Below are 24971 nucleotides of genomic sequence, written 5' to 3' on the forward strand. Positions count from 1 at the left end.
GATCTCCTAGCTATTGGAACGAATCTATTCTATTGTGTAGTTTACAAGCCTTCCTCCAGAGGGCGAAAGAGCATTCGTTCTTATTTGAACGAAAAAAAAATACCTTGAACACACCGTTCTCTGTTACATACCTATAGAACGCTATCGTTCATTTTTGAACAGACTGTTCTAAGTTGAACGTCTTCTGAACGAATTTTTTTAACAGTGTAAATCGAAAAATCGTCTGCTTACCTGTGCTATGACTTGTTTATGAACGTCACCAGCCCCAACCACTCTGATGCTCTGTTAAACCTGGTGGCAGAAAAGTCCAAATCGTTGATCCACCATAAATATGATGGAAGTTCTTACTCCCTTTAAGTAACCCCAATTCGAAGGGCAGTCACTAGGAAATATGAAGTAGGACGTTTGATGGGGGATCAACGAATTTCCAATTTTTACCACTAGGAGTGCTGTCCTATCGAATTACATAAATACAGAATTGGGACGCGGCTATCTTTCCTTCTAGCTTAGTGGAAGATGATTCGCTCAAAGAAGGTTCTCATTTGGCAAATTCGCTGAAAACTCCACCTATCGTAGTATACCAGAGTGCATATTTGGCAGAATGTGAAATTAAGATTTGAAATGTAATCACTCTCCCAAAAATTACTACCACCAATTTTCACGCAATCCCGGAAACGATTTGTGGATCTAGTCATCTGCCTCCTGATTGGCTCAAGTGATTATGTAAAACGCGGAATGGCACCGCCCATCTTAGCCCCAGAATGATGGAAGGAAGGGTAATGATTTAGTTCGATATTCATGGTTGAAATTAATTAATTCATGCGTAAACGGGTTCGAGTGATTTCGTTCGAGCACCTTTATTTAAAAAAATGCGCGAGCTCCGTACGCTAAAATATGAAGAAGCGCGTAGAACTTTTCAACAAGCTGAGCAAGACCAAAATAATTTATGCGCCTATTGCACTAAATCATTTCCTACAAACAATTTCTTTGTTTTAATTAATAATCTAGAAAGCTTAACTAGTTGTTCATTAACTAATGTACTTAGCCTGGGATTAAACAAAAAACTAATTAAGCAATAAATTTGAGCATAGGGCTAAAACTATCATACTCTATTTCAAATTGGAAATAAGTACCTTGGTCTTGAGTCTGATGTCTCGGCCTTAAACTAGCCGCATAAGCACCGGCCTTAAACGTCATAGAAAGCGTAACGATAACCATTTTTCAAGTAGCGTTTTGGATACTTGGTAATATAGACTGTCTTCGTTAACTAAATCGAAATTTTATTCAGTTTATCTTCTAAATACTCTTACACGTTCTATAGTGAGTTACATATTCCCAGTTCTTCAAGTTTCCAAAATTCCTATTCAAATAAAATTTTAAAATAATTTTTAACCACATATTTTAGTTCTTGCGATGAGCCATGTATTTATCTTATTTTAGCTCAGCGAAAGCGTGTTCATTTTCGGGTCTAATTCGAAAGGCGAGCGGTTGTCTTGTCAAATAACGACTCGCGACCAATGGGCCAGGGTCTGGATTCAACTGAAAGCGGAAGATGGAAGTACTTACGTCTTACCGTACGACCAGCTGAAAAAAGTCCCGAAGACGGACGCCAGTTGTTTCGCTGCTGGTGGACTTCGACTGAGGTGTTTGATTCCCTTCCGGAAATGGAGGGTTTCTTTCAATGGAATGTTGAGGTAAGGCCATCAAATTTGACACTAGAGTCAACAGTCTTTTTACAGGGCTATCTCCTTTAACATAAATATGGAAGTTCATACTCCCTTTCACCGAAAATTATTTCGTTGAAATCGGATATCCGCGGAAAATTAAGTAATAAACAATGCAACCAAAAATAATGTTAAATACCATATTTCAGAAAGACTAATGATAAAGAAGAGTTAGTGGAACGGGATTTTCACGTGAAGTTTAATTTCATGTAAGTTGACAGTTTGTGTACCGCCTATCCTTATGAGACATAGGAGTGTAGATATGCCGAAGCGTTTAGCTTTTAAGTTAAATATTTCCAACCGCGACAGGTTTTGTGTTATTTTTAACTTAACGCTAAGATGTTTTCAACTGTATTGCAATCAGATTAACCCATTTTTAAACCATCTACAGATAAAAGTAAGCTGGTTTACAGTAATCTGAATAAACAGATCAAAATAAAACGCATCTGTTTTCTTTAATCGAATTTATAATCTCTTTCTTATCAGAGGTATCAAATTGGCAAAATAAAAGTTTTAAATAGCTTTACGCGAGGTAATACTTTTTGAAACCCTCTATTTAGCCTAAAATAAAAGACACCTTTCTCTAAATGGTTTTATTATTTACTTATAAATCAACGTAACATTTTTCTTCAATATGTAGCGGAAAGCTGTTGGATTGACTGATTTTTAACATAAAAATCAATCAGTTAATAAATCCAGATTTTATCTGATTAGATAATAGAAAGAGGGTGTAAACGAGGCTTCTCTGCGATTTTATCTGTATCAAATAAGAGTATTCATGAGTATCAGATACAGTCTTACAGATATTACCTAACATACAGAGGCGTACCGACCCGGGTTCAGGGGGTACATTTGGAACCGGCCGCCAAGCTGTCTTTCATGTAGGGGGCGCCAAAAGCACTCTTATCTTTAAAATATCAAAGCTATTTATAATGGTTTTGTAAATAGGGGGGGCGCCGTTTTGAAATATACCCTTGGTATGCCTCTGCTAACATATAGAAATCGGAAGCACTAGCGATTTATGGCAACATCTCACGAAATGTATCATCTTTAACGGTACACCGCGGCACTTCGGCATATCTCAATTTAAATACTATAATTATTCTTAACTAGTAATTACCATGACAAAATAAGCTAGTAAATAAAATTCTGAACTTTCATTTTTAATATTTATAGTTCATTTTAAAATATTACTTTATTATTAATATATAAGAGTAATGCTTTCGTTATTTAGAAAGTGTATTAGCTACCGAAAACTAAGTAAATATCGTAGGGTACACTGCTTAGTGACCATGGCAAAACAATTTATGATAATATTGCTTTTAAAATATTAATTAACCAAATAATTATTTCATTAATAAATACGTTTAAATGATAAGATGCTTTTCAACGATATGTTTCAGATGGACTGCATCATCGGATGTGTTCGATCATTTGGAAATACCAAATCCTCTTTTGGCCAAATATTTAGCTGGACTTACTTGGAATTCGTTGCTACCTAACGTCAATATGTAAGTTCTTCACATTTAATCGCTTTTATCAATGTTTTTAAAAAAAATTAAAATATGTAAAACAATTGAATCTAAAAGTAACTTTCTGTTCCATCAAGGTTACCGGAGACACGTGACGCTCTGGAGCAGGCTGGAAATCTGATGGGCACTGTCTCCATCGGGACCGGCGAAGCGAAGCAAGTGTTGCTTTGGGGGGCCAGAGTCAGAAGTGCAGGTTTGTTCAATAATTCATTCATTTCAAATTGAGATAAAGGCTGCGTTCAGTCACATTTGACAGACTCGCCTTTGAGTAATTGCTGAGTTTGGATTTTCACTGTCACGTTTCCAGTAGTGTAGCCTAGTGATTCTGTTATTTTCAGTGATAACACAAAGATTTTTCCAACCGTATCAAAATCAGATTAACCCATTTTTTAAACCATCTGCGGATAACAGCTAGCTGGTTCACAGTAATTTGAATAAACAGATAAAAATTAAAAAGTTATCCGTTTTCTTAAACCGAATTTATAATCTGTTTCTGATAGGAGATTTCACATCAGGAAGTAAACGTTTTAAAAAGCGTTTCTTAAAAAAGTCGCTTTGTGTGATTTTTTATCTTGAAAATCAGATAAATTAATGAATTCGGATGAGCCGAACGCATTTGATCTGATCAGATAAGAGAATGGGGTGTGAACTTATTCAAAAATGTGACGTTGATCAAAGGATTTTTCAGAAAACGGTTTCTTCTTCTACTGAACGCAAATAAATCTTTTACTCAGGTCATTAAGCGATGTAGTACCATGGCGATTAAATGATACGATAAGTGGGTACAATATATATAGCTATAGCATATTCGGTCATTATCTATTATTTCTCCCAGTGATAAAATTAAAGGTGCATTTATTTAACCTGTAATGAATATCTTTAATTTTTTTTCTACAAAATCAGTTTTTTTCTTTTGCGTTTTACAGTTTTTCTCAAATAGTTTGAGGCACATGAAATATATCACGTATTTTATGTTGAGGACACTGCACACCCACTCAAACCGTTAAAACTAGACATATCAGTCATGGGCCCTTGTTACAATCTAATGGCAGATTAAAGGACCACATCAGCGTTTTAATTGTACTAGTTATCCACACGAGCTCTTGCAATAGAACTGAAAACTCAATAATGTAATTGACCGAAAATGCTATCTCAAGATAGGGAAGAGGAGGAGTTACTAAAGATTCACCCAGATTTTTTAAACGCCGGTGTGGTCCTTCAAAAATATGAATAGTTTTATAAGCTCGTAATTTATGGCCGAATTCGAGAGTTCCAGCAACCCATTTTTAGGCGTAAACGCGAACGTCTACGTCAGATCCAAGAAATTTAACTGACGTTGGGAACGTCGGGAACACAGGAATCCGACATTTGAAAAAGCAGACGGCGAATGAAACTTACAACAGAGGTCCTTTTTTAAGCAGTTAGGTCGTGCAGCAAACAAAATATTGTTTGTCACTTTTTTTTCTAAATGAAGGTTTATTGGGTGCTATGGTATCGTGGCCTTCACACTATTTTTTCAAAGTCTAGAAAGATGTTGTTGCAGCATGTGGCAACGTGGCCTTATCAGTATACTATTTGAAACATAGATGGCGCTAGTCGTAAAAAATTTGAAACAATTTTTGCTGATCATAATTTTGACCAATACGTCGTGAAGAGACGTAGACGTTCGCGTTTAGGCATAGAAACTCTCTATTGACGCCCGTAAGCGAATAATTATCCCGGACAGTTATGTAGAACAACGACTTATTGTTTCGGTATATTAAACAACATTAATTATTGAAACCGGGAAAATATAGTAAGTTCGTTATTTTCATTGACGTCTTTTGGTATGTGTCGACTACAACAGACCAACAAAAAATAATTATTTGTGTTTAAAAAGATAAGAAATATAGAAATATACTTACATATCACGTATAAATTGGCATCTAGGAGCAACAAACACAACACCCCACACAAGGAGAACGCAACCCGTCAAAAGTCGTGGATTTTATTGTGTACGTTTTTCATTGGCTAGACGCTTTAGCGCCTGCTGCCGTCGGAAGGGGAAAATTCGGAAATTGTCTTCCCCCCTGCCCGTAAAACGTTCAGCGTAAAGGCTCGTGACGCTCGTCCAATGAAATTCGTACACAACCCTTCGTTAGCGTGATTAAAGGCTAGCTGCATTCTCCTTGTGTTTGTTGCTCCTAGTTGGAATCCACTTTCTCTTAATACCTTAGCTACCCACAAATTTTGAAGACCAATCTTTACAACGCCGTTATTTTAATTTAGAATCTAGCAGTACATCTATTTCGAAAACTAATGAATATTTCACCTATATGTCTGTAAGTTGTTTTTAAATGAATTTTTAACAAAACAGTCTGTAACGCTAAGTTTTGTTTCTTATTACTCTTTAGGATGGGGAATATTTTCACATAACGGAAATCCACTACAATGACAGTAAAAAGTATTGTATTTGTATACAGAAAATATTCTTCTTTAACAAAATCTGTGAAACAAAGTGCAAAATCACATTAAATGTTCTAAGATATCGGTATAGCATAATTTATGCCTGTTGTGGCGCGATTCCCGATAAAGTTTTTAATAGGATTTGATAATAAGACCAGATTTTAGCAAATTTTCTTATTATTCACCAATAATTCAAAATATTTTTAGTTGACGATCTTGAAATTTTCATAGCATTGTTATTGAACAATTAAATTTAGGCTTAGAAACTTTGTTTCAAATATAACCATATTTTGGTTCAAATACTTCATTTTTATTTTTATTTTAATTAATATTTTTTCAGGTTTGCGCATGGATTCATAGTTCATTCCAACTCAATGGGAGGGAGCATCGAGACGATTGTTTTAGACGACGTAGATTCAAAAGTGGAAATATCATTTTCAAAAGGTAATTTAAAGTAACGAAATGGTACATTTATCATAACACCCGGGAAAATATCCCATTGGGCACGAGTAAAAAATGTATACTAGTAATGAAGAACACGCAAAGGGCTCGACATTTTCCAGATTTATGTACGGGATTTTGAATCTCAAAGTGATTTCAGAAATCAGAAACTGATTTTGATATTTCAGAGCACAATTTTCTTGTTGATTTCTGGTTTTTTAAACTGATTTCGAGATTTGGGAACTAATTTTCGCCGATATTTCGTCATTTTCAAGTTGATATCACGAATGTCAGAGCCCTCGAGAACATCTCATTTTGGTCGCTAGTGGAAACCGCTTTAAAGTCTCGTTTTCATGGTTGATTTTTATAAGTAGAAACGCGTCCCAAGCTTGAGACGGATTCGTTGTTGTTTTTTTTTCACTTGTCCTTCCAACTATTTTATTTATGTGGTATTGAAAACTTAGACAACTTACCGAATTTTCGATGCTTAAGCACAAAATTGCTTTTCGCGCTGATCAGAATGACTTTGATATTTTCCCCTTTATCTTCGATTTTACGCTCGACGTCATGTCACTTGTATCGTAAACTTACTAAACTGCCAAAAGTGTCGCGGTAGATAATAATAAAGTCGTCTTCTAGTAACTCCTCCATTTTATTTCACCTAAAATAAACAAAATACCATCAATCCATTCAAAATATTTCCACGAAAACAGCAGATTAAGCAAAAACGTGAGATGAAAGAAACCCACTTGACATTTTCTCATTTCTGTTTAGATTAAAATTTTCCAAAATCACATTTTCATGCTCGCTAGTAGTGGCTAAAACGGCTTAAAATCCGTTCCATCGCAAGAGTTATAATTTTCGGTACAAATAGATATTTTCTACACAATTAGCACTAAGCTGCTTGAAAATGAGGTTATAATACTGGTTTACTTTCTAGGACAGCAGTACCTATTCTTAATTAAAGGAACTCTGTACATTACGCCACATTTACAATAGTTTTTTTCTAGTTCTTAGTGTCTTTTTATGTTCCGATTCCCAGTGGATTCAAAGTAACAATGTTTAATTACATTTTGTTACTCCCGGTTTTCAATAATAAAATAGTAAAGTTAAACTACTTCATGGTAAAATTAAACGAGTTCATGGTAAAATTATTTATTTAAATAAATATTTTTAAATTTTGCGAGCGCTCAGGTTTAAGATCTCTGTTCAAGCACATCTGTTAAGAATGCTTGCAAAGTTTCAAAATATTTAGTTTAATAAAAAGCGCAAAACCAAGCAATCAGGTTTTGGGTTGGTGTGATAAGTAAAAAAGAACTTTGTAAACAAATCGAGGTAACCAGCGTAAAAAAGTAAACTTAAACAGCATTTAGAGTCTCTGCTGCTTGGTTTTACACTTGTTGAAGCCTACTTCCAGGGGCTAGTAGGCCACTCTTTGAAGCTCACTCGGCGCTCTTTTAACTCGTCGTAGGAAAATGGGAGAAAAACAGGCATACTTCTCAACTCACCCCCTACAACTCCTTAAATATTTTGCATACGCTTCTGAAACACCCTGTATAATAAAAATTTCAGGTAAACACGAGTTTCAATTTAGTATGGATCACGAGAACGAAGTGATGAAAATAACATGTGACAGTCTTCAACGGAGAAATGATAAACTCGTCCGCTTCGGGAAAGCTACAACGAAAGAAGACGAAGGCTTCTCGATGGTTATTTGCACATCCATGTAAGTATTATTAACAAGTGTTCCGTTAGAAAATAAACTAGACACAAATCCATAATAGTACATGCTTGTTTTTAAGGGCCCTCAAAATGTAATTATTTGTTTATGGTTTGTTATTATCTTATATTATGTTATAATAATATTAATTACTATTATTATTACCTAAGACACTACCTTCGGCCAATGTCAGATAATTCGGTTTTATCTTATGTAACACGTATGTTATGTTGTATGTATATATTATAAAACAGAAAAAACTTTGTTAAATTTTTATATTTAAATAAAATCAATGATATTTACAATGATTCAGTCTGACCTGTTTCGAAGCACACGGCACTTTATCTTCTGTTTTTAATTACATCATTCAGCATATTGAACTTTCAAAAAACCATTTAAGTCTTGGCCATGGTATATGTTATACTAAATTGTGTAATGTATTATGTTACATATGTTACGTTGTATTTTAGCTAATTGATTTGATAAATACGTTTTAACAGTTCACAGGAGCTCGAATCTTTGGAGAAATATAAGAAAGTAGATGGAACGATAAGTGAGCTGCTTCTAGATATCTCGGATGAGCGCTGCAAAGTTGTGGAATCTACTGGGGGAAAGGGCGCTTCTTTGGCACAGCTCATGGACATTTCCAAAGCTGCGGGAAACAGTGTAAGCCACTTCTGTTGCATTTTACGATTATGTAGAACGTCATTGAGGTCGATTAGAGATGTTGACTCAAGGCGAAGATTTTCAATTCCTACAAACTACACTTAACAGGCTTATATGCTTCCATCGATGAAAAGCCAACCGTGTCATGGCGATATTTAGTCATAGCCAATAATGTATTTACTTATATTTAGCTACTATGTTGAACCGATTTATAGCGTTGCTCAGAATCCACCTCATAAATAATAACAAATAAATAATCAGCTAGGCTAATACCCAAGGCACAACCTTAGGAATAAGTCATCAAGCGACTGTTGAAGCCATTAATTCAGGTGGCCGGGTTACAATGCGTAGGAGAGTGGTGCCAATGCTTCTTTTATATCCATATCCGAAAATTACCAGAATAAAAAATTATTTGTTGCATATTAAATCGTATAATAATCGTAAATAATATCCTTAAATAAACAGTTAATCGAATTTTTTATGATTTATTGAAATTTTGACGGTTAATTTATCCGTTACGTGAGCTCTACTCAGCTCCTCTCTAAAAATCAAATTGGTCTGGTATTATATTGATTCCCTCAAACTGACGCGATTGACCATGATACCCGCTCAACATTGTCATTCTCCCAAAGAATATATAAATACATTTTGATATAACCATTTATTTAATCGTTACAATTTTTTTAAATTTATCTTTGAAAGTAGTTAATTTAAAACCTATTTAGTCTTTTCGTAAAAGCTTACCTTTCGTGTTGAATTTTCCCTTGTTATGACGTTTGCCTCAGAGTCTTATAGTGATTTAGTTCTCGCGTTTTGCATTGCGTGGCTTTAGGGTATGCGCTGTAGAATTAAATTAATGTGGATTGAATCAAAATTATACTTATCAATGATAATTAGATTATTTTATTAAACCTTTCCCAAATATTTTGATTCCAGTTTACAGTACCAAATGGTTTCGTTGTCACTACGCACTCGTACTCAAAATTTGTCAACCAAGGCGATATCAACCAAATTTTATGTAACGCTGGACTCCAACAAGCTTTAAGGTATCTAAATCCGGGGAGTTTACAAAGATAATAGTTTGCTTTAGATATTGAAATTTCGGATGAACTTGAACCATGTACTCAAGTAGATTACGGTGATACTTCATTAGAGCGACTAAGTGAGAAGCTTGACTTGCCACTGAATCAAAATGTTCAAGAGACGTTCTATATGCAAGAGGATATTGGAAAACGTCTTTTCGGATGATTTTGATGATCATTCAGTCTCAATGAGTAATTGGCGTTTCTGTACCAGTAGCGACGCTAGATATTTCCCATATTAGGCTAAAAACTTACGAGATCGAAAAAGAATTTTCGTGGCACGCATGGTGTAGCGGTCCCTGCTTTATCTAGTGTAATAATATATTTTGCGCTAGTATAGTGGAAACTAGGCATAATTGCGGAAAATTGGCTGCACATATTATTTTCTATCTCCTTCTCTCGTTTCACCTCCTCGATTTTGTGCCCCAACTTTCACATTGGCTGCAGCCGTTCTACTTGATCTATGGCTGACACGGGTCACCATCGTTTTCACTCAGTGCCATAGAGGGCTCTAGTAATCATAGAAATTATTTTAATTCCTTTTAAATTAATGATTCAGCAATTAAAATTTTCAGGTTTTGGTCCTAGCAAAAAAAATTTCGATCCCAAATAAATGCCTCACCTGCGTTATGTTTAAATGTGTTAACTAAAGGAGTTTCTAATTTTAAAACCAAAAAGTAACTCTTTAATATTTAAAATTTTATTGACAGAAGTAAAGATGTCGCTCAATTGAAGTTCGCTTGCGAAAAGTAAGTATATTTTATGTGGTCACTCTTTAAAGGGTCACAGAATCATTTGAAAAATTCTGCCTCTCCGCGTGATGGAATATCCGGCCAATCAAATTGTAGAGATTAGCACGGAAAATTAATGAAATTCAATCAATAAAATACCCTTTAATTCACTCTTTTTCAGTCCGGCTTATCATAGAGGACCCCAATTTTATTTTATTAATAACAATAATAATATCTACAAACTGGCTCCCAGGGTACAAAGCGCGTGTCATCACACACTGTTCTAGGAATATGGGGCCCTGGTTCGATAAAGTGTAATTTGAGAATGAAATTAATATTAATTGAAATATAGAATGAAATTAATACTATTTAAATGAAAATAAATAAAATTTTGGGGGATAAAACGGCCACTTGGTGGCTACACTTGAAACTTGTAATTTGAATCATTATATATATATCTAGAGCCGCGCTGAAAGCACAAAAAAATTATGATTGTCTAGCAAAAACATATTTGGAGATGTGAGTCAAAATCACACGACTTAGTTCACAATGCTCCAAATTGTCAGAGATCTATGAAAACCATTACAAAGTTTCTCGCCAATAATAAACATATACAACTGATTTAATTCGTCGTTTTTATCATAATAATTTTAAGATAAAATTCTTTATAGAGCAGTAAAAGAAATATCCCAAATTGAATTGCCACAGGAGTTAAAAGCTCAAATTGAAACGACACTAAAAGACTATCCTACGTCAACCCTTTTTGCCGTTCGATCTTCAGCATCTGGTAAGTTATTGTCTTGGATCAATAATGTCAGACAATGGGGAAGGGAACGATCCTGATCGGGGTTGTTCCATAGTTCCGTGTAATTTGGAACTTGATAATTGTAAATATTTGCTGTTACTGAGCTTTCGGACGCCCCAAGAAATTTGGCATCCATGTTTGGTTTGCCTATTCATGAATTTTCCCCTAACAATGCACTATACATAATCAACTAGTGAAATGGATGAGCCCGTTTTGTTCAATAATATCAATCAAAACTGTTTAAGTAGAGTTCAATTAGTTTAATAGACGGGTTAAGTCACCTCTCAAAAACGTGAACGGGGGAACTTATAGAAGTTAGTGGTAGCTTTATTGTGAACAAGCTACACTCAGCTACAAGTTCCCCAACACGTTTTCGGGGGTGTCTTAAACTGTCGATTATGTCAACTGTGGTATCAAGCTTGGAATCCACGTGATGACTAGTGGTAACATATTAAGCTTCACACAAATAGAGAAACTGGAAGCAGTATGGAGAAGCTTCCACGCGGATTAAGTATCCTGTATCTCTGTTAAAAGCCGGTTGCGATGCATGATATAAACATATCCGATTAATATTATTATAGTTTTTTGGTTATTTAAGCAGATTAACGGTATAAACTTATTTAACAGGTGAAGATTCGGATGAAATGTCTGCCGCTGGTCAAATGGACACCTATCTCGGCATTAATGGACAAGAACAGGTAATGTCTGACTGAAGAATCTCACACTATTGTTTGCTCATATTGGATGATATGTTAATATTTCGTTTCAGGTTATGAAACACGTGGCTAAATGCTGGGCATCTCAATTTTCTTATACGGCAATTCAATATAAAAGGTAATTTGCCCAACCGTTACTAGACTCGAAATTGTTATAGCTCCCATTTTTTGCGTGAGAGGCTGATCACTCACTGTAGCTTTAACTGTAGTAAAGTAATTATGTAACTTATTACCAAGAACCCATAGACGTACTAAGAACACGTAATCATAGCCTTAGCCCGTCGTGGAGCCTCCTAATCTTTATTTTCAAAATAAGCCTCGCCTTTTTATATTTTCCGCCTGTAGTAACTTAAGTAACCAAAAAATAAGCGGTTTAAGAACTACTTAAACTAACTAAAAACCTACTTAAAAACCATTAAAACCAACGCTAATTTCGCTTAATGGAGGACACTTAAAGCCAACTTAGAGCCAACTTGAAACTTAATAACGACAACTTAAAGCCAACTTGAAACCAACTTAAAAATAGTATGTAATTTTCTTAGAAGTAACAATAGTGGAAGAAGACTCAATAGCTCCGCCTCTTTAAAAAAATCGATTAGGAGGCGATCCAGCGAAATTTCTTATCCTATGTTCTTGGTACGTCTAGGGGTTCTTGTTATTACATATCGAGCACTGCCAATGCCTGTGCTAAGTTTTATATACCTACAATCGGTGTACAAAATGGTTACCCCTCGGTTTATGTGTATATTGAATTAATTTGTACTCGATAACTAATAACTATCGCTAGATTAGTTTGAGATTGAAAGTTTAATTACTGATCAATTGAATTAGGGAGCTTTGATGTATATTTTTAGTATGATTGCGAAATATAAATTTAGAAATGATTGCATTTTCTTTGTAACCTAGATTTTATGATAAAATAATCTAATGGTTTGAAATCACGCTTGACTAAACGAATTTTCATTGGTCGAAAATCATCGCGCAAGAAATCATAAACAAGATGACGTAATCCACAGCAAAGGAAATTGGGAACCGTTGCTACGTTTAGTCTCTTCTTACAAATAGCGCCAAAGACAAATTTAGATAAATTTAAGAAAAATCTTCAAAGGCCTAAATTAGGGTTTCGCTGTTCGTCACAGAAAAAAAAACACTCCAATCTAACTAAAAGCACAATGGATCTTATTCTGAATTGTATTTTGGGTCTTTTGGAAACTCATTCGACCATCCTAATCCTGGGATTCAAGTAAAAACATGTTTTCGAAGACACAAAAAAATACGATTTAACCCATAAACGATTTATTACACATTTAACTGAGTTTTTAGTCTGAACTGGCATATAAAACGCAAAATATTTTAAGGCGACTATGTGAATGATTTTCGCTTCTGGTAAAAGTTAAATTTTATAGCCTTTATTTAAGTGTGAAATATACTCTATCATTATTTAATGGTCTATTTCCATTTGTAAGACAAAATGGTCAAGAGTTAAATTCTCCAATGGCGGTGGTTGTACAAGAGATGATACCAGCAGAGCGTGCGGGGGTTATGTTCACTTGCGATCCACTGACAGGTAGCCCGCAGAACATCATGATCACTGCTAATTATGGGCTCGGAGAAGTAAGTGTGAATTCACACCCCGAATAATATAAGAAAGCCTACAATTTCTCACTAGATTTTATTCGTTGCTTGATTAAAAACAATCTGAAAAGTAACTTACAAGCATTACTAACAATGCACTATACATAATCAACTAGTGAAATGGATGAGCCCGTTTTGTTCAATAATATCAATCAAAACTGTTTAAGTAGAGTTCAATTAGTTTAATAGACGGGTTAAGTCACCTCTCAAAAACGTGAACGGGGGAACTTATAGAAGTTAGTGGTAGCTTTATTGTGAACAAGCTACACTCAGCTACAAGTTCCCCAACACGTTTTCGGGGGTGTCTTAAACTGTCGATTATGTCAACTGTGGTATCAAGCTTGGAATCCACGTGATGACTAGTGGTAACATATTAAGCTTCACACAAATAGAGAAACTGGAAGCAGTATGGAGAAGCTTCCACGCGGATTAAGTATCCTGTATCTCTGTTAAAAGCCGGTTGCGATGCATGATATAAACATATCCGATTAATATTATTATAGTTTTTTGGTTATTTAAGCAGATTAACGGTATAAACTTATTTAAAGAGAGTTTTAGAGGGATTCACCCCTTTATTATAATAAAAGTATGTGTAAAGTATGTACGGGGAACATTAAAATCACTGGCACTGGGCCCGTGTAGACAAATTTCAATCGTGCGTCGCTCTACATAATTCTTAGTTTGAATGATAAAACACGCGAGTAGGTAAAAATCCACAATGAAAAGGCGATAAAGCTAAGCCCTAAAGCAATTTAAATGAAATAAAAACGCGAAATTGGACCAAATAAATCTTCAAGTCAAAAACGAATTTTAAATTATAAAATTATAGAATTTCCAAAGGTAGACCGGTTTACCAACTTACAAGATGGTATTACTGGAGACTTTGGAACCCAATAATATATCCTTATATTAAAAGTGGTTCAATTTGCGTTCCAGAGCGTGGTGTCCGCCGCTGCAGAGCCAGACACGATATTAATGAAACGAGATGTTAATGGAAACATAATCAATTCTACAGTTGAAATTGGCAGGAAATCCACTAGGATAGTCGCCTTTTCCGATGGTAATTATATTTCATTTAAATTGTTTCTGCCAATCGACGTCTCTGCTATAAGTCCTTGGACTAATTAAGACAGGGATGTTTCGGCTACAATAAAACGTAAAACCCATTTCTTCCGAACCCTCTCCTGACAGGTAAATGAGTAACTCATTCTGCGCATGTGCAAAGGTATTCAAACCAAGGATTAACGTCTATGGTTTTTTAAACATGGCTGCTCATTGAGATTTCTTCGTGCGCAGTCGCTGTTACGACTATTTTTTCCAGTCTTCTAAACATTTTATCACTTACCTTTAAAGGGCAACGCAAGTGTCCATGCAGGGGGGTAAATTATCTTCTGCCATAGACTATCCCTTTATATTAAAGCAGAACCATATTTGCCAAATTTATCTTGTATAAATGCGCAAAATCCATGCATTCTTTAGTCGCGTAAATGACCGAGGAAAGTGAAGTTTCCGAGCTTGCCGACCAATCGGATCCTTTATACAAAAGAAATGTAATAAAACAAAGATAAATATTCTGTTGGGGTATAATGATTGCGAAATTTTTAAGGGAGACTGGATATAGGACCAAGTGCGTGAGGCTAGCGGCAGAGATTAATTTTAAGGGTTACATCACAGGGATGATCGGTGGAAATGAGAGAAGTTAATTTGCACTACTTTCGTTGGTGAATGGAGCCAAAAAATGAAGTTTGTAAAGCAGCCGCTATGCCCAAGCACTTAAAGACTACCAGCGCCAAATTTCTACTGCGAATTTTTGGGTGATCAAACTAACCAAAAAACGGACCGTTTTCATTCCTACCCCTCATACCTGTGATGGATCCCGTTAAGAATAGCTTGGTTAATCTGTATTATCTAGAGATATATATATATATATATTTATATAATCAAGGAGGAAACTCTGGTGATGAAATTTCGACACATTCTTGACGGAAGTAGAACGCTGCAATAACTGTCTCCACGCATGGCAATGTACTCAATATAACCAACTGGTTAATGACAATATTATCCAATTACACGTTGATTACATAATAATTTGCCTTTTATTATACGGCCTAGTGTCTATAGAAGAAGTTTCTTTATAATAATTTAATCTTTTTTCGTGTGTATGCCTAATGAACTAACAATTTGGCTAAGATCAAAGTGTAGTATCTTGTATATAGCGGATATACCTAATATCAGAAATACATGAACCGAAATTATCAGCGACGACTTTTTTTTGGGAGGCATTTCCTTAGACACTCAGGGGGAGGGTAGAAATAGCGATCTTAATAAATTTCAGCCATCCCGACACGAAGAAAAAACGCGAGTGCATGATGGGTAGATTAGGGCGCCATCTAGCAAAGAGAAAAAAAGGAGCTGCGGAAAAAAAACGTCGTCTGCATATTCTATGGTCTGCAAGGCTCAGTAGAAGTTTATTGAAGGAAGATATTGAGCGTTACACGTGCGTTGTTAGTTGCCACTATGGAACATGTAGATAAACTAACTCATTATTTAAAGAAAGTTAATCGTCCGTTTGTTTTAGGCAGAAAAGAGTTGTATTTAGAACTGTTAGCTTCGGAAAATATAAATAAATATTTGGTAAATCTCCTTACAACTTTTCAAAGTCTTAAAGAAAAACTTAAGCTTGCAGTTCCCAAAAAACGTGGAAGACCAAAAAAGAAGATAACAGATGAGGAAGTTGAAAGTGTAGGATCTAGTCAAATAAATCAATCAAAAGTGAGAACCAACAAATCTGTGGCCGAGTTAACTGTTACCTATTTTAATGAAGCAAGAAAGTTACGAGTGGGTTTTGGTACAACTGGTCATGACAAATCAATGTTATTAAACATAGTTTCATCTGAAACACTAACTTTTTGCAAATTATTGGAGAAATTCCCCCAAAAATTGGAAGAGACAATGATCAATGATGTTGGTGATGATTTTGAGAATCATTTTGATTTTATAAACCTGGTGGAAGAAACAGACTCGGCTTTATATAGGCTTGGGAGTGGTTGTCTTGGTGAAATTTCTCGTAGAACACGAGTAACAAGTACTCAACTTAAACATTCCTTTAAGAAGAGGAAACTAGATGAAAATCTATTGAAATGTACCGCAAGCATCCGTATGAACAATTGTGAGAAAGAAGACCTCCCGATTGACTTGAAAATTCGAGATAACGGAAATATGGCTTTCCCAAAAAAAAAGGTTTTCTTCCGTTCATTCGATGTATTAATAAAAGAGTGTGTGAGTTTGCTAACAGAAAATCTTTGGCTAAATATGGGTCCAAAATGATTAAGGTAAAGAAAACTTTCCCATTTTTATCATCTTTTTTTATATAGTAACATATTTAAATTCTATGTTTTTTTAGAAATGTGCCGAAGAGAGCTTTGCTCTTCTTGGAAACGATAAGGTCCAAAAGCTCTTTTACGAAGCCTTGCCACAGGATATAGAATGGGAAAAGCTAGGAATTGAAAATTTCTACAAGGAGTGGACCAGAAAAATGGTCCATGCAAGGATTCAGGAATTTGTTTCTAGTAACCTGAAACGAGGAAAAGGAGGCCACACACTCAGAGACCAACTATTTAGCATCAAAGAAAAAAGTGAAAAACAGAGTAATAATACCAGTATGATAAAAGGTTCAATTAAAAAAAATAAAGTTAAAAAAATAGTCCATTCAAAACCAACCCCAATGAAAAAAAATAAAATGAGAAAAACTGATAGTTCAAACTTAAAAGCAAATTGTGATTTGTTGCAGAAAGCAAATTGTGATAATGATTTGTCCCAGAAAGCAAATTGTGATAACGACTTTTCGCAGAAAGCAAATTGTGATAACAATTTCTCACCTAAATTAAACAGTGATAAACATTCTCTATCAAGTGAACAAAAGTCTCCTTATCATGAAAATAAAGAATCTCCAAAGTTATTCGATATTACTACTACCAGAAATACATGTATTTCCGCTACTACTACCAGAAATTTGCGTATTTCTGGTGCCATAGGAGGTGCTTCCCAGGTTTTGAAAAAACGAACACTTTTAAATGAATTTGAAAATTGTATTTACAATATCAAAAAATCTTACAGGAATAGGAAAAAAAAATAAGTGATGATTATGTTTATCAGTAACCCCGAGCCAAAATTAAATCAGTACAAATTTTTAAAATAAAAATAAATTTTTAATGAAATGGCAATTTAATTAGAATTTATGGTATTTCTATTTCATGTTTATATTACAAACATACAAATTTGAGCGCAAAAAATCCAATTTATATAAGCAAATAAGTAATTAAATTAAACGTTTGGTGACCAATTAGATATAAACCCTTTTTTGACATTTGAAATATTTTAATTTTGAGTTACAATATTGGTTATGGGAATGTATTTGGTACTTTTTGGTATATCTAAGGGTTGCAATTTTCATATTAAGCGTACAACTAATTTATTCTTAAATTTACAAAAATAAATTGAATTCTAGTTAACTAAATTTCATCATCATACAGGTAACTTAATACTATGATTGCTGAAGTATGTAGGCAAACTATTTTTCATGGTGTATTTATGGAAGAGGTATGGCAATTACCAACCTCATCCGGAAACATTATGTAAGGCTAGATGACCATAGTAGTTTAAACTCATTACATCAGGTAACATTCGTAGTGTAGCTAGTGTTATTTTTGGTTAGCTGTTAAATCGGCTTCATTTATTAAAATCATCTGATCACGGTGGTATTTGTTTGAGCTATTTTTTCCCTGTACATTCCTCCTAATTGTTACAGCTTTCCTTCCACTTACATATGATGCGCTTGTAATTTTTCCACCAGCCGCATATTTAATTTGGGAGAATAAACTTTCAATTGCACTGCCTGTGATTCTTATAAATGATAAAAAGTAACCTGGGCACAGTTTAAAGAATTCCTTTGCTAAATTCTTAAATCCGTAGTACATAATACGTAGTAAATCCCAAGTTTACCAAGATATAAATACTTCCTGTTTAGGTTTATTCAAATTTATATCGGGATTGTGTTTTAGAATTTCCTTCAACCAATTTTCAAAAAACAAAAAGCCATCTTCCATCTTTAGAAGTCATATCTTCCACTCTTTGAGCTCTGAGTGTTCCATTTTCAAACAATTGGTTACACGCTCGTAAATAATTATACGTTTCTTTTGCGCTCTTCCTTTTTTCTTGGGAGTTGGTTTTACCGTGAGCGAAACCATACAGTTCACTCAGAACTTCTTCTTGTTGGAGAACTTTACTCGGAGCCACATTAAGCCGAGTCCAAGCATCTCGCTCAATATAACTTTTTAATAAATGCCTGGCTACCCTCATCTGTCCATTTTTGGTTCTATCCTCATCTCTCTTGTGAACATCTTCTATCTTGCCAACCAAATGACACACCATTTCTAAGAAAATTCTTTGGCCCATCATTCCTAGACGCGTAGAGTTGTCCAACTAAATTTTTTTATTCATGGGATGGACAAATTAGCCAATGTATTAGTCTTTGCTTCTCGGAAAAAGGGTTTTCAAAACTTGGGTCAATTAAAACGTCAGGCAAACCATCAATTCCGGTTTTAAATCCAAAAGCACCATTGACTCCCATTCTTAACTTGATTAAAGCTAGATTTTCTGCCGCACCATCGCAGACTATTCCTATACATTTGAAGTTATATATTTCAAAGGCTTCAAGAGTCTGATATAAAGTGGTAACCAATTTTTTTTTGCTGAAATGGATGGGCCGAAGTAAAATAAGGACCAATCACATCCACTCCGGACGTTAAATCCCTCCATAAATATTGAAGAATATAACTGGTAGGAGATGGCGCTTGAGCTGTCGCATCTTTATATATGTCAGTTAATTCTGGCCAATCATTTTGGTCCATGGCAAATCCAACGAACTCATGAGTTTTGCTGTTCCACATTATTTTGTCTATAACTTTTACTTCGTCAAATATGATAATTCCAGTACCCTTTGGAATATGTTCACCTTTAGCATTCTTTTCAACTTTATATTTTTCATATTTCATTTGCCCTTCACCAAGATATTCTTCGTTAACTCCTGGTTTGTGGTTTAGTTTACGAGTTTTTTCTCGTAATGTAGAAACACTTGGTAGATTCAAAATTTTGAAGCTTCTTAAAGCTTCATATGCTGCTGGGCTACGGCTACAAACAGCTAACGCAATCCTTAATGTAACGGCATTCCACTCACGAACGTGAGGAGAGGTCAGAGACTTTGGCTGTTGCGAAAAGAAATCTCGTTGGTCAGCTACATGTTTTTCTTTTGAATAGTTCTCCCATGATGCCCTTAGCATGTCTCGAGTGGTGCCTTGGATATTAGCCTAGCTGATTATTATTATTAATATGGTTATTATTTATAGTTGAGGTAAAACTGTCTTCGAGTGTTGAGCTGAATCTTTCATTAATTATTTTCATGATGTTGGACATTTCAGTAGAGCTATCAATATTTAAATTAACAGTTCTAAGCTGCAGTTCAGCTTCCAACTTGGATACCTTTTGCTTGAAATAGGAACGGTTTTTTTGAACACGGGATAAGCGAATGGTCTTGCTGTTGGGGGTTAGATATTGGATTGGAAAATTGCTTGATAGCCTTTGCCGTTTATATTTTCGATTGGGTGACTCCATCGCTTTACGCTTTTTAGATTTGGCAATCTGATTTCCTACAATACAGCACTCTTTACATTGTACCTTTTTTCCACTTTTAAAAGGTGCTTTAGTTTCCTTCTGAATTTCGTAAAACACATCGCATTTCGTTGATTGATATCTAGTAAACGGGTATTGTATTTCCATTAAGCTCTTTGGCAGTGGATAAGTAGCGTTTAGAACTTTATCTGAATTAATCCCAGAACAAAACACATGTTTCGGTTGCCCAGATATCATTTTTAAGGTACGAATTAATGAATCAAAGTTGACATTTCCATCCTCCTTAATACTAAACTTGAATGGGCATTTAAAAATTATATTCAGAATGCAATGGCCATCTGCCCATAGGAATAGGTTAATAGGTTCTTCGGCAAAGTCTTCACATAAAAGACCGATACTGCGTTTCGTTGTAATGTGCAACACGGATGAACTATTGTAGTCTTCTTTCACCTAAAAGTGTAATTGTTAGTACATTGCTATACTACAATACTAAAAAGGTAGAAAACATACCTGATAGGACAATTCACGTGAAAATTGGAGATCCACAATTTTAGCAACTTGTCCAAATAATGGTGGCCAGCATTCAATTAAGGTTTGCGTACAAGCAACTTTTGTGGAAATTTTCAACTTCTTAGGAGGTTGATCAGTGTTGGTAAAATGATCAGTTGTTTTTGCTTTTGAATTTAAAGGTAATAAATAGCACTGGGTACTAACATTTACAGTTTTAATCAAAGGCTTAGCGAAAACCTTTGTCAATTCCTTTGCACTATCTTTTCCTAACAAATTACAATTCACCGATTTATGCTTGGCAATAGGTTTCTTTTTTAAAAACATATTACACTGAGTTGAAACCGCTTTACTCAACATGTTGAAGAAATAAGTTGCAAAAATTAACTCATTTAAAATCAAATGATCTTGAACTTGAATTTTTTTTTACACCGACCTCAAACGATACTTCGTGAAGTTTTTATTTAGTCAGTTTTTTCTAGAAGATTAACGAAGCAAGCGCTAGGTGGCGTATTCAATCGCGCTCCGTGTTGCCAGAGCTCCTGACAGGGGGGGGGGGTGATATCCCGAGAAAAGAAGGGGGTTACAAAGCACTCGCCTCTAGTGTAAGAGAGATAGGTCGCTGATAATTTCGGTTCATGTATTTCTGCTAATATGTTGTTTAATTAGAGCAAATTTTTATTTGTAATTAAAGTTTTGTGAAAGACAACGCTAGACTTAAATTAATAAATTAAACTATATATTACTTAGTTTTTACTGTCAGATAGATTTATTTGAGATATATTTCTGTATAATATAATAGTGGCGTGGCGGAGTGGGTAGCACTTTCGGCTCGCAGCAACAGGACCCGGGTTCGATCCCAACTTGCGGCACTGGGTGAAAACTCGGAAAAACTCCTTCTCCGTTGAGTTTTCAAGTTCTCTCCCCACTGGTTTAAGGGGTTTTCCCCCGAGATCTTCGGTTTCCCCTTCCATAAAAACTTGTTGAGGTTAACGGTAATAGTTAGTGTAGGGAGCTGTTTTCTCGCGTGGCTTGTCACCACCCTCTTACGCATTGTAACAAGAGTCTCATGCACACTATAAATAATAACCATATTAATAATAATAATCAGCTAGGCTAATATCCAAGGCACCACCCTAGGCCTAAGTCATCGAGCGACTTTTAAAGCCTTTAATTCTGGTGGCTGCCACCCAACAGTCGGATCGACTGTTGGGCCGACCACTATATGCACTTTTAACATCTAATATATAAAGAAGAGTGTTTGTTTGTATATACGTTTGTCCGCTGTAGGAATCTACAGTTTTCAAATTAGGTCGACCACATTTGGTATAATATCTCATGCTAACCTGACTGTGATTTTCGACGGTTACGGTCGGCAAAACATCTTTAATTAATTGAATTAATTTAATAATTAGGTATATCCGCTATATACAAGATACTGCACTTTGATCTTAGCCAAAAGACCGAATTTCTTAGTTCTTTAGGCATACACACGAAAAAAGCTTAAATTATTGCAATTATTTTAAAGAAACTTCTTCTAAAGACACTAGGCCGTATAATAAAAGGCAAATTATTATGTAATCAACGTGTAATTGGTTAATATTGTCATTAACCAGTTGGTTATATTGGGTACGGTACCATGCGTGGAGACAGTTATTGCAGCGTTCTACTTTCGTGTGGCTGAATTCATCACCGATGCTTTTTAATTGGTTATACAAATATTCATATCTCTGGCAAATATGGGTTATCCCAGCTATTCTTAAGTAAATTTAGATTGTTTTGTTTTGATCAAAGACTAAATATACGCTTCGCTTACTAGAGAGGAGTCACCATGCAAAAAAACCTGTTAACACTTCCAAAACACGGGAGAAGCCTTTGACCAGCCGTTAGAAAATTTGGACCAGCGTCTGCTATCGTATGCAAGTTGGTTCATTGAACACGCCAGTCTATTTAGCGAAGCGTATATATAGTCTTTGGTTATGAGAAACCCAAAATTAATGATATAATTGCAAATGATATGCCAATGTGAAATTCTCTTTACCATGTCATACGCATTTAGAGTAATTAATTTTTGCAGTTGAATAAATTAATCAGCGTTAAAAAAGTCAACCCATTCATTACGCTAAATCGTCGGGCCGCCTTTTTTTTGGAAAACGTCGCCCCAACATTTACAGTAAGCCGTCGGGCCAACCATTGATAGGTTTACCTTACAATTACACTAAACTGCCGGACCGACCAATTTGTGGGTAGGCCCAACCAAAACACACAGTCGTCAGGCCAACTGATTTCTGGAAGGTTGGCCCAAACTTTACTCAATGTCGTCGGGCCGACGTCTTTCTGGACAGTCGGGGGACTGTGACATTCACTACTCTCCAGTGGATAGCAAAAAGGAAAAGTTGGCGATGCACTCTTCGCCAACTGCCGGTCCTACCAATTTTGAGTAACATCATATTAAAGGTTTTTACAATAGTCGGCCCAACAGTCGTTATAGCTAACACCAAAAACTTGCTATCCAGGAAATGGTCCTATAATAACTCTTATACGACTACGACCATTTTCCGACTGTTGGACCCTTTTCCGACCACTTTTGGACTGGCTTGTGCTGTGTGGGGAGTATATGTAGAAGAAAGTCGATACCAACCACAAGCTTGATATTCCAAATAATAGTACATAATTTGCTTCATATTTCGTTTCTAAGGTAGCGCCGGTGTGGCTGAAGAAGATGTTCCTGATCAAGAGAGGCTAAAATGTTGCCTGTCTGAGAAAGATGCCCACACTTTGGCTCAATTAGGACAACAGGTTTGACAATTACCCAATTTTTACTATTTGCTAAAAATGTTTATCTTCCAGCAAACGTGCTTCGTTCCTAAGACAGTTTGAAATTCCTCTCCTATTTCTCTTCACTTCATAGTGTGTTTAAAGCAAGTGTGGGCTCGACGTGAAGTAGCTTTTTTCAACAGATGTCGTTATTAAAACAAGATAGTTAAAGCAGCAGACAGCTCCTTCATTACTTAATTATCTTCTTTTGATTACGACGAAAACGACATTTGTGAAAAAAGAACTACTTCACGTCGAGCCGACACTTCCTATTCTTCACATGCAAAACTTTTACTGAGAGCTATTTACAAGACAGACTGCATTATGGGCTTCGTCGGCGTTTTGCGCCCGCTTGCTAAAGCGTCAAACGTAACATTTGACAGCGCCTCGCTAGAGTGAGATTTTTTTTTCTTGTGGTAACGTCACTCCGTTACTAGCTCTCAGTAAAATATTTCCCAAAGTGACAAACTTATGGAACGATATTATAGACTTATGGTATTACGTGTCTGCCTTTTAAAAAATGAGCCTTGACCAAGTTTTCATTCCATTGTATTTAATTTTTTTTTCAGTTGGAAGAGGCCTTTGGCTGCCCGTTGGACATCGAGTGGGCAATGTGTGGAAATGAAGTTTATCTACTTCAAGTAAAATGAATTAAAATTATTTGACCTTATTATATCGATGCGTGAAATATCTATAGGCTGCGCAATTCGCTTCCCCGCCTTCAAAAATTCTAATAGCCAAAAATTGCACGATTATTTTTCATTAAAATGAAACTACGATATTTATATGAAACAATGACGCTTATTTAAAATAGCCGCGAAAGCCAGTGCTAGAAAACGTGTACAGGAAATTGGAAGAATTAAAGACTTAGCTTTTTTGAGTGCAATATACGCTTCTATAAGTTATCGCAACACGTTTCCCAGGGCTGCCCTAACCCGTCTATACACTCTTTTACGAAGTCGGCCATTTCATTACAGGCCTAATTTAAAATAGTACGGCAAGGGCGCCTGCACGTGCTCATTAGCTCGAGACGTCGCGTGCACTTGACCGCGACGTGGCCTTGCATAAATTATTTGAAATCAGACCTGTAATTAAATGGTAGCTCTCACAAATAAGGATATAAAAGAGTGTATTGACAATTATATCTTCAGTTGGGGGCCTCTGACTATACACCACCGGTCCTCACCTATACCTATTTTAAAATTGCTACATCTAAAAAGCATCAAAGACATGACTATAAATAAATGGTGTTGTTTTAGGCCATTAGTTCTTGGAAGTGTGAGGCTTAGGGCATCATTGAAAAATACTTACTCATTCGTATTATTGTTGCCACATTTTTTACTCCTGCTCGTAAATTTTGTCAAAGAAAAACGTCAGACTGGTCTGTTATGTAAACTTCTTTAAATAATAATAATAATAATCAGCTATGCCAATACCCAATGCAGCACTCTCGACCCAAATCT

At 35.5% G+C, this 24971-nt stretch overlaps 1 protein-coding gene across 1 annotated transcript in view; it reads left to right on the forward strand.

Moving 5' to 3' along the window:
* Positions 1–24971, forward strand: part of LOC149959047 (uncharacterized) — a 59966-nt gene that overhangs the window by 9066 nt on the left and 25929 nt on the right. Inside the window, exons 3-20 of the mRNA XM_090166404.1 lie at positions 1441–1694; positions 1874–1933; positions 3128–3235; positions 3334–3449; positions 5525–5577; positions 5650–5699; positions 6042–6145; positions 7715–7868; positions 8363–8528; positions 9465–9574; positions 10321–10359; positions 11013–11128; positions 11774–11844; positions 11916–11980; positions 13329–13476; positions 14434–14557; positions 23390–23490; positions 24078–24149. Of these exons, the coding sequence (XP_090022530.1) occupies positions 1441–1694; positions 1874–1933; positions 3128–3235; positions 3334–3449; positions 5525–5577; positions 5650–5699; positions 6042–6145; positions 7715–7868; positions 8363–8528; positions 9465–9574; positions 10321–10359; positions 11013–11128; positions 11774–11844; positions 11916–11980; positions 13329–13476; positions 14434–14557; positions 23390–23490; positions 24078–24149 (1911 nt within the window). The remainder of the gene's footprint in view (positions 1–1440; positions 1695–1873; positions 1934–3127; positions 3236–3333; positions 3450–5524; positions 5578–5649; positions 5700–6041; positions 6146–7714; positions 7869–8362; positions 8529–9464; positions 9575–10320; positions 10360–11012; positions 11129–11773; positions 11845–11915; positions 11981–13328; positions 13477–14433; positions 14558–23389; positions 23491–24077; positions 24150–24971) is intronic.

This window comes from Leiobunum rupestre, chromosome 2 (genome assembly GCF_980474605.1).
Source record: "Leiobunum rupestre chromosome 2, qqLeiRupe1.1.hap1, whole genome shotgun sequence".
In the NCBI taxonomy this organism is placed as follows: domain Eukaryota; kingdom Metazoa; phylum Arthropoda; class Arachnida; order Opiliones; family Sclerosomatidae; genus Leiobunum; species Leiobunum rupestre.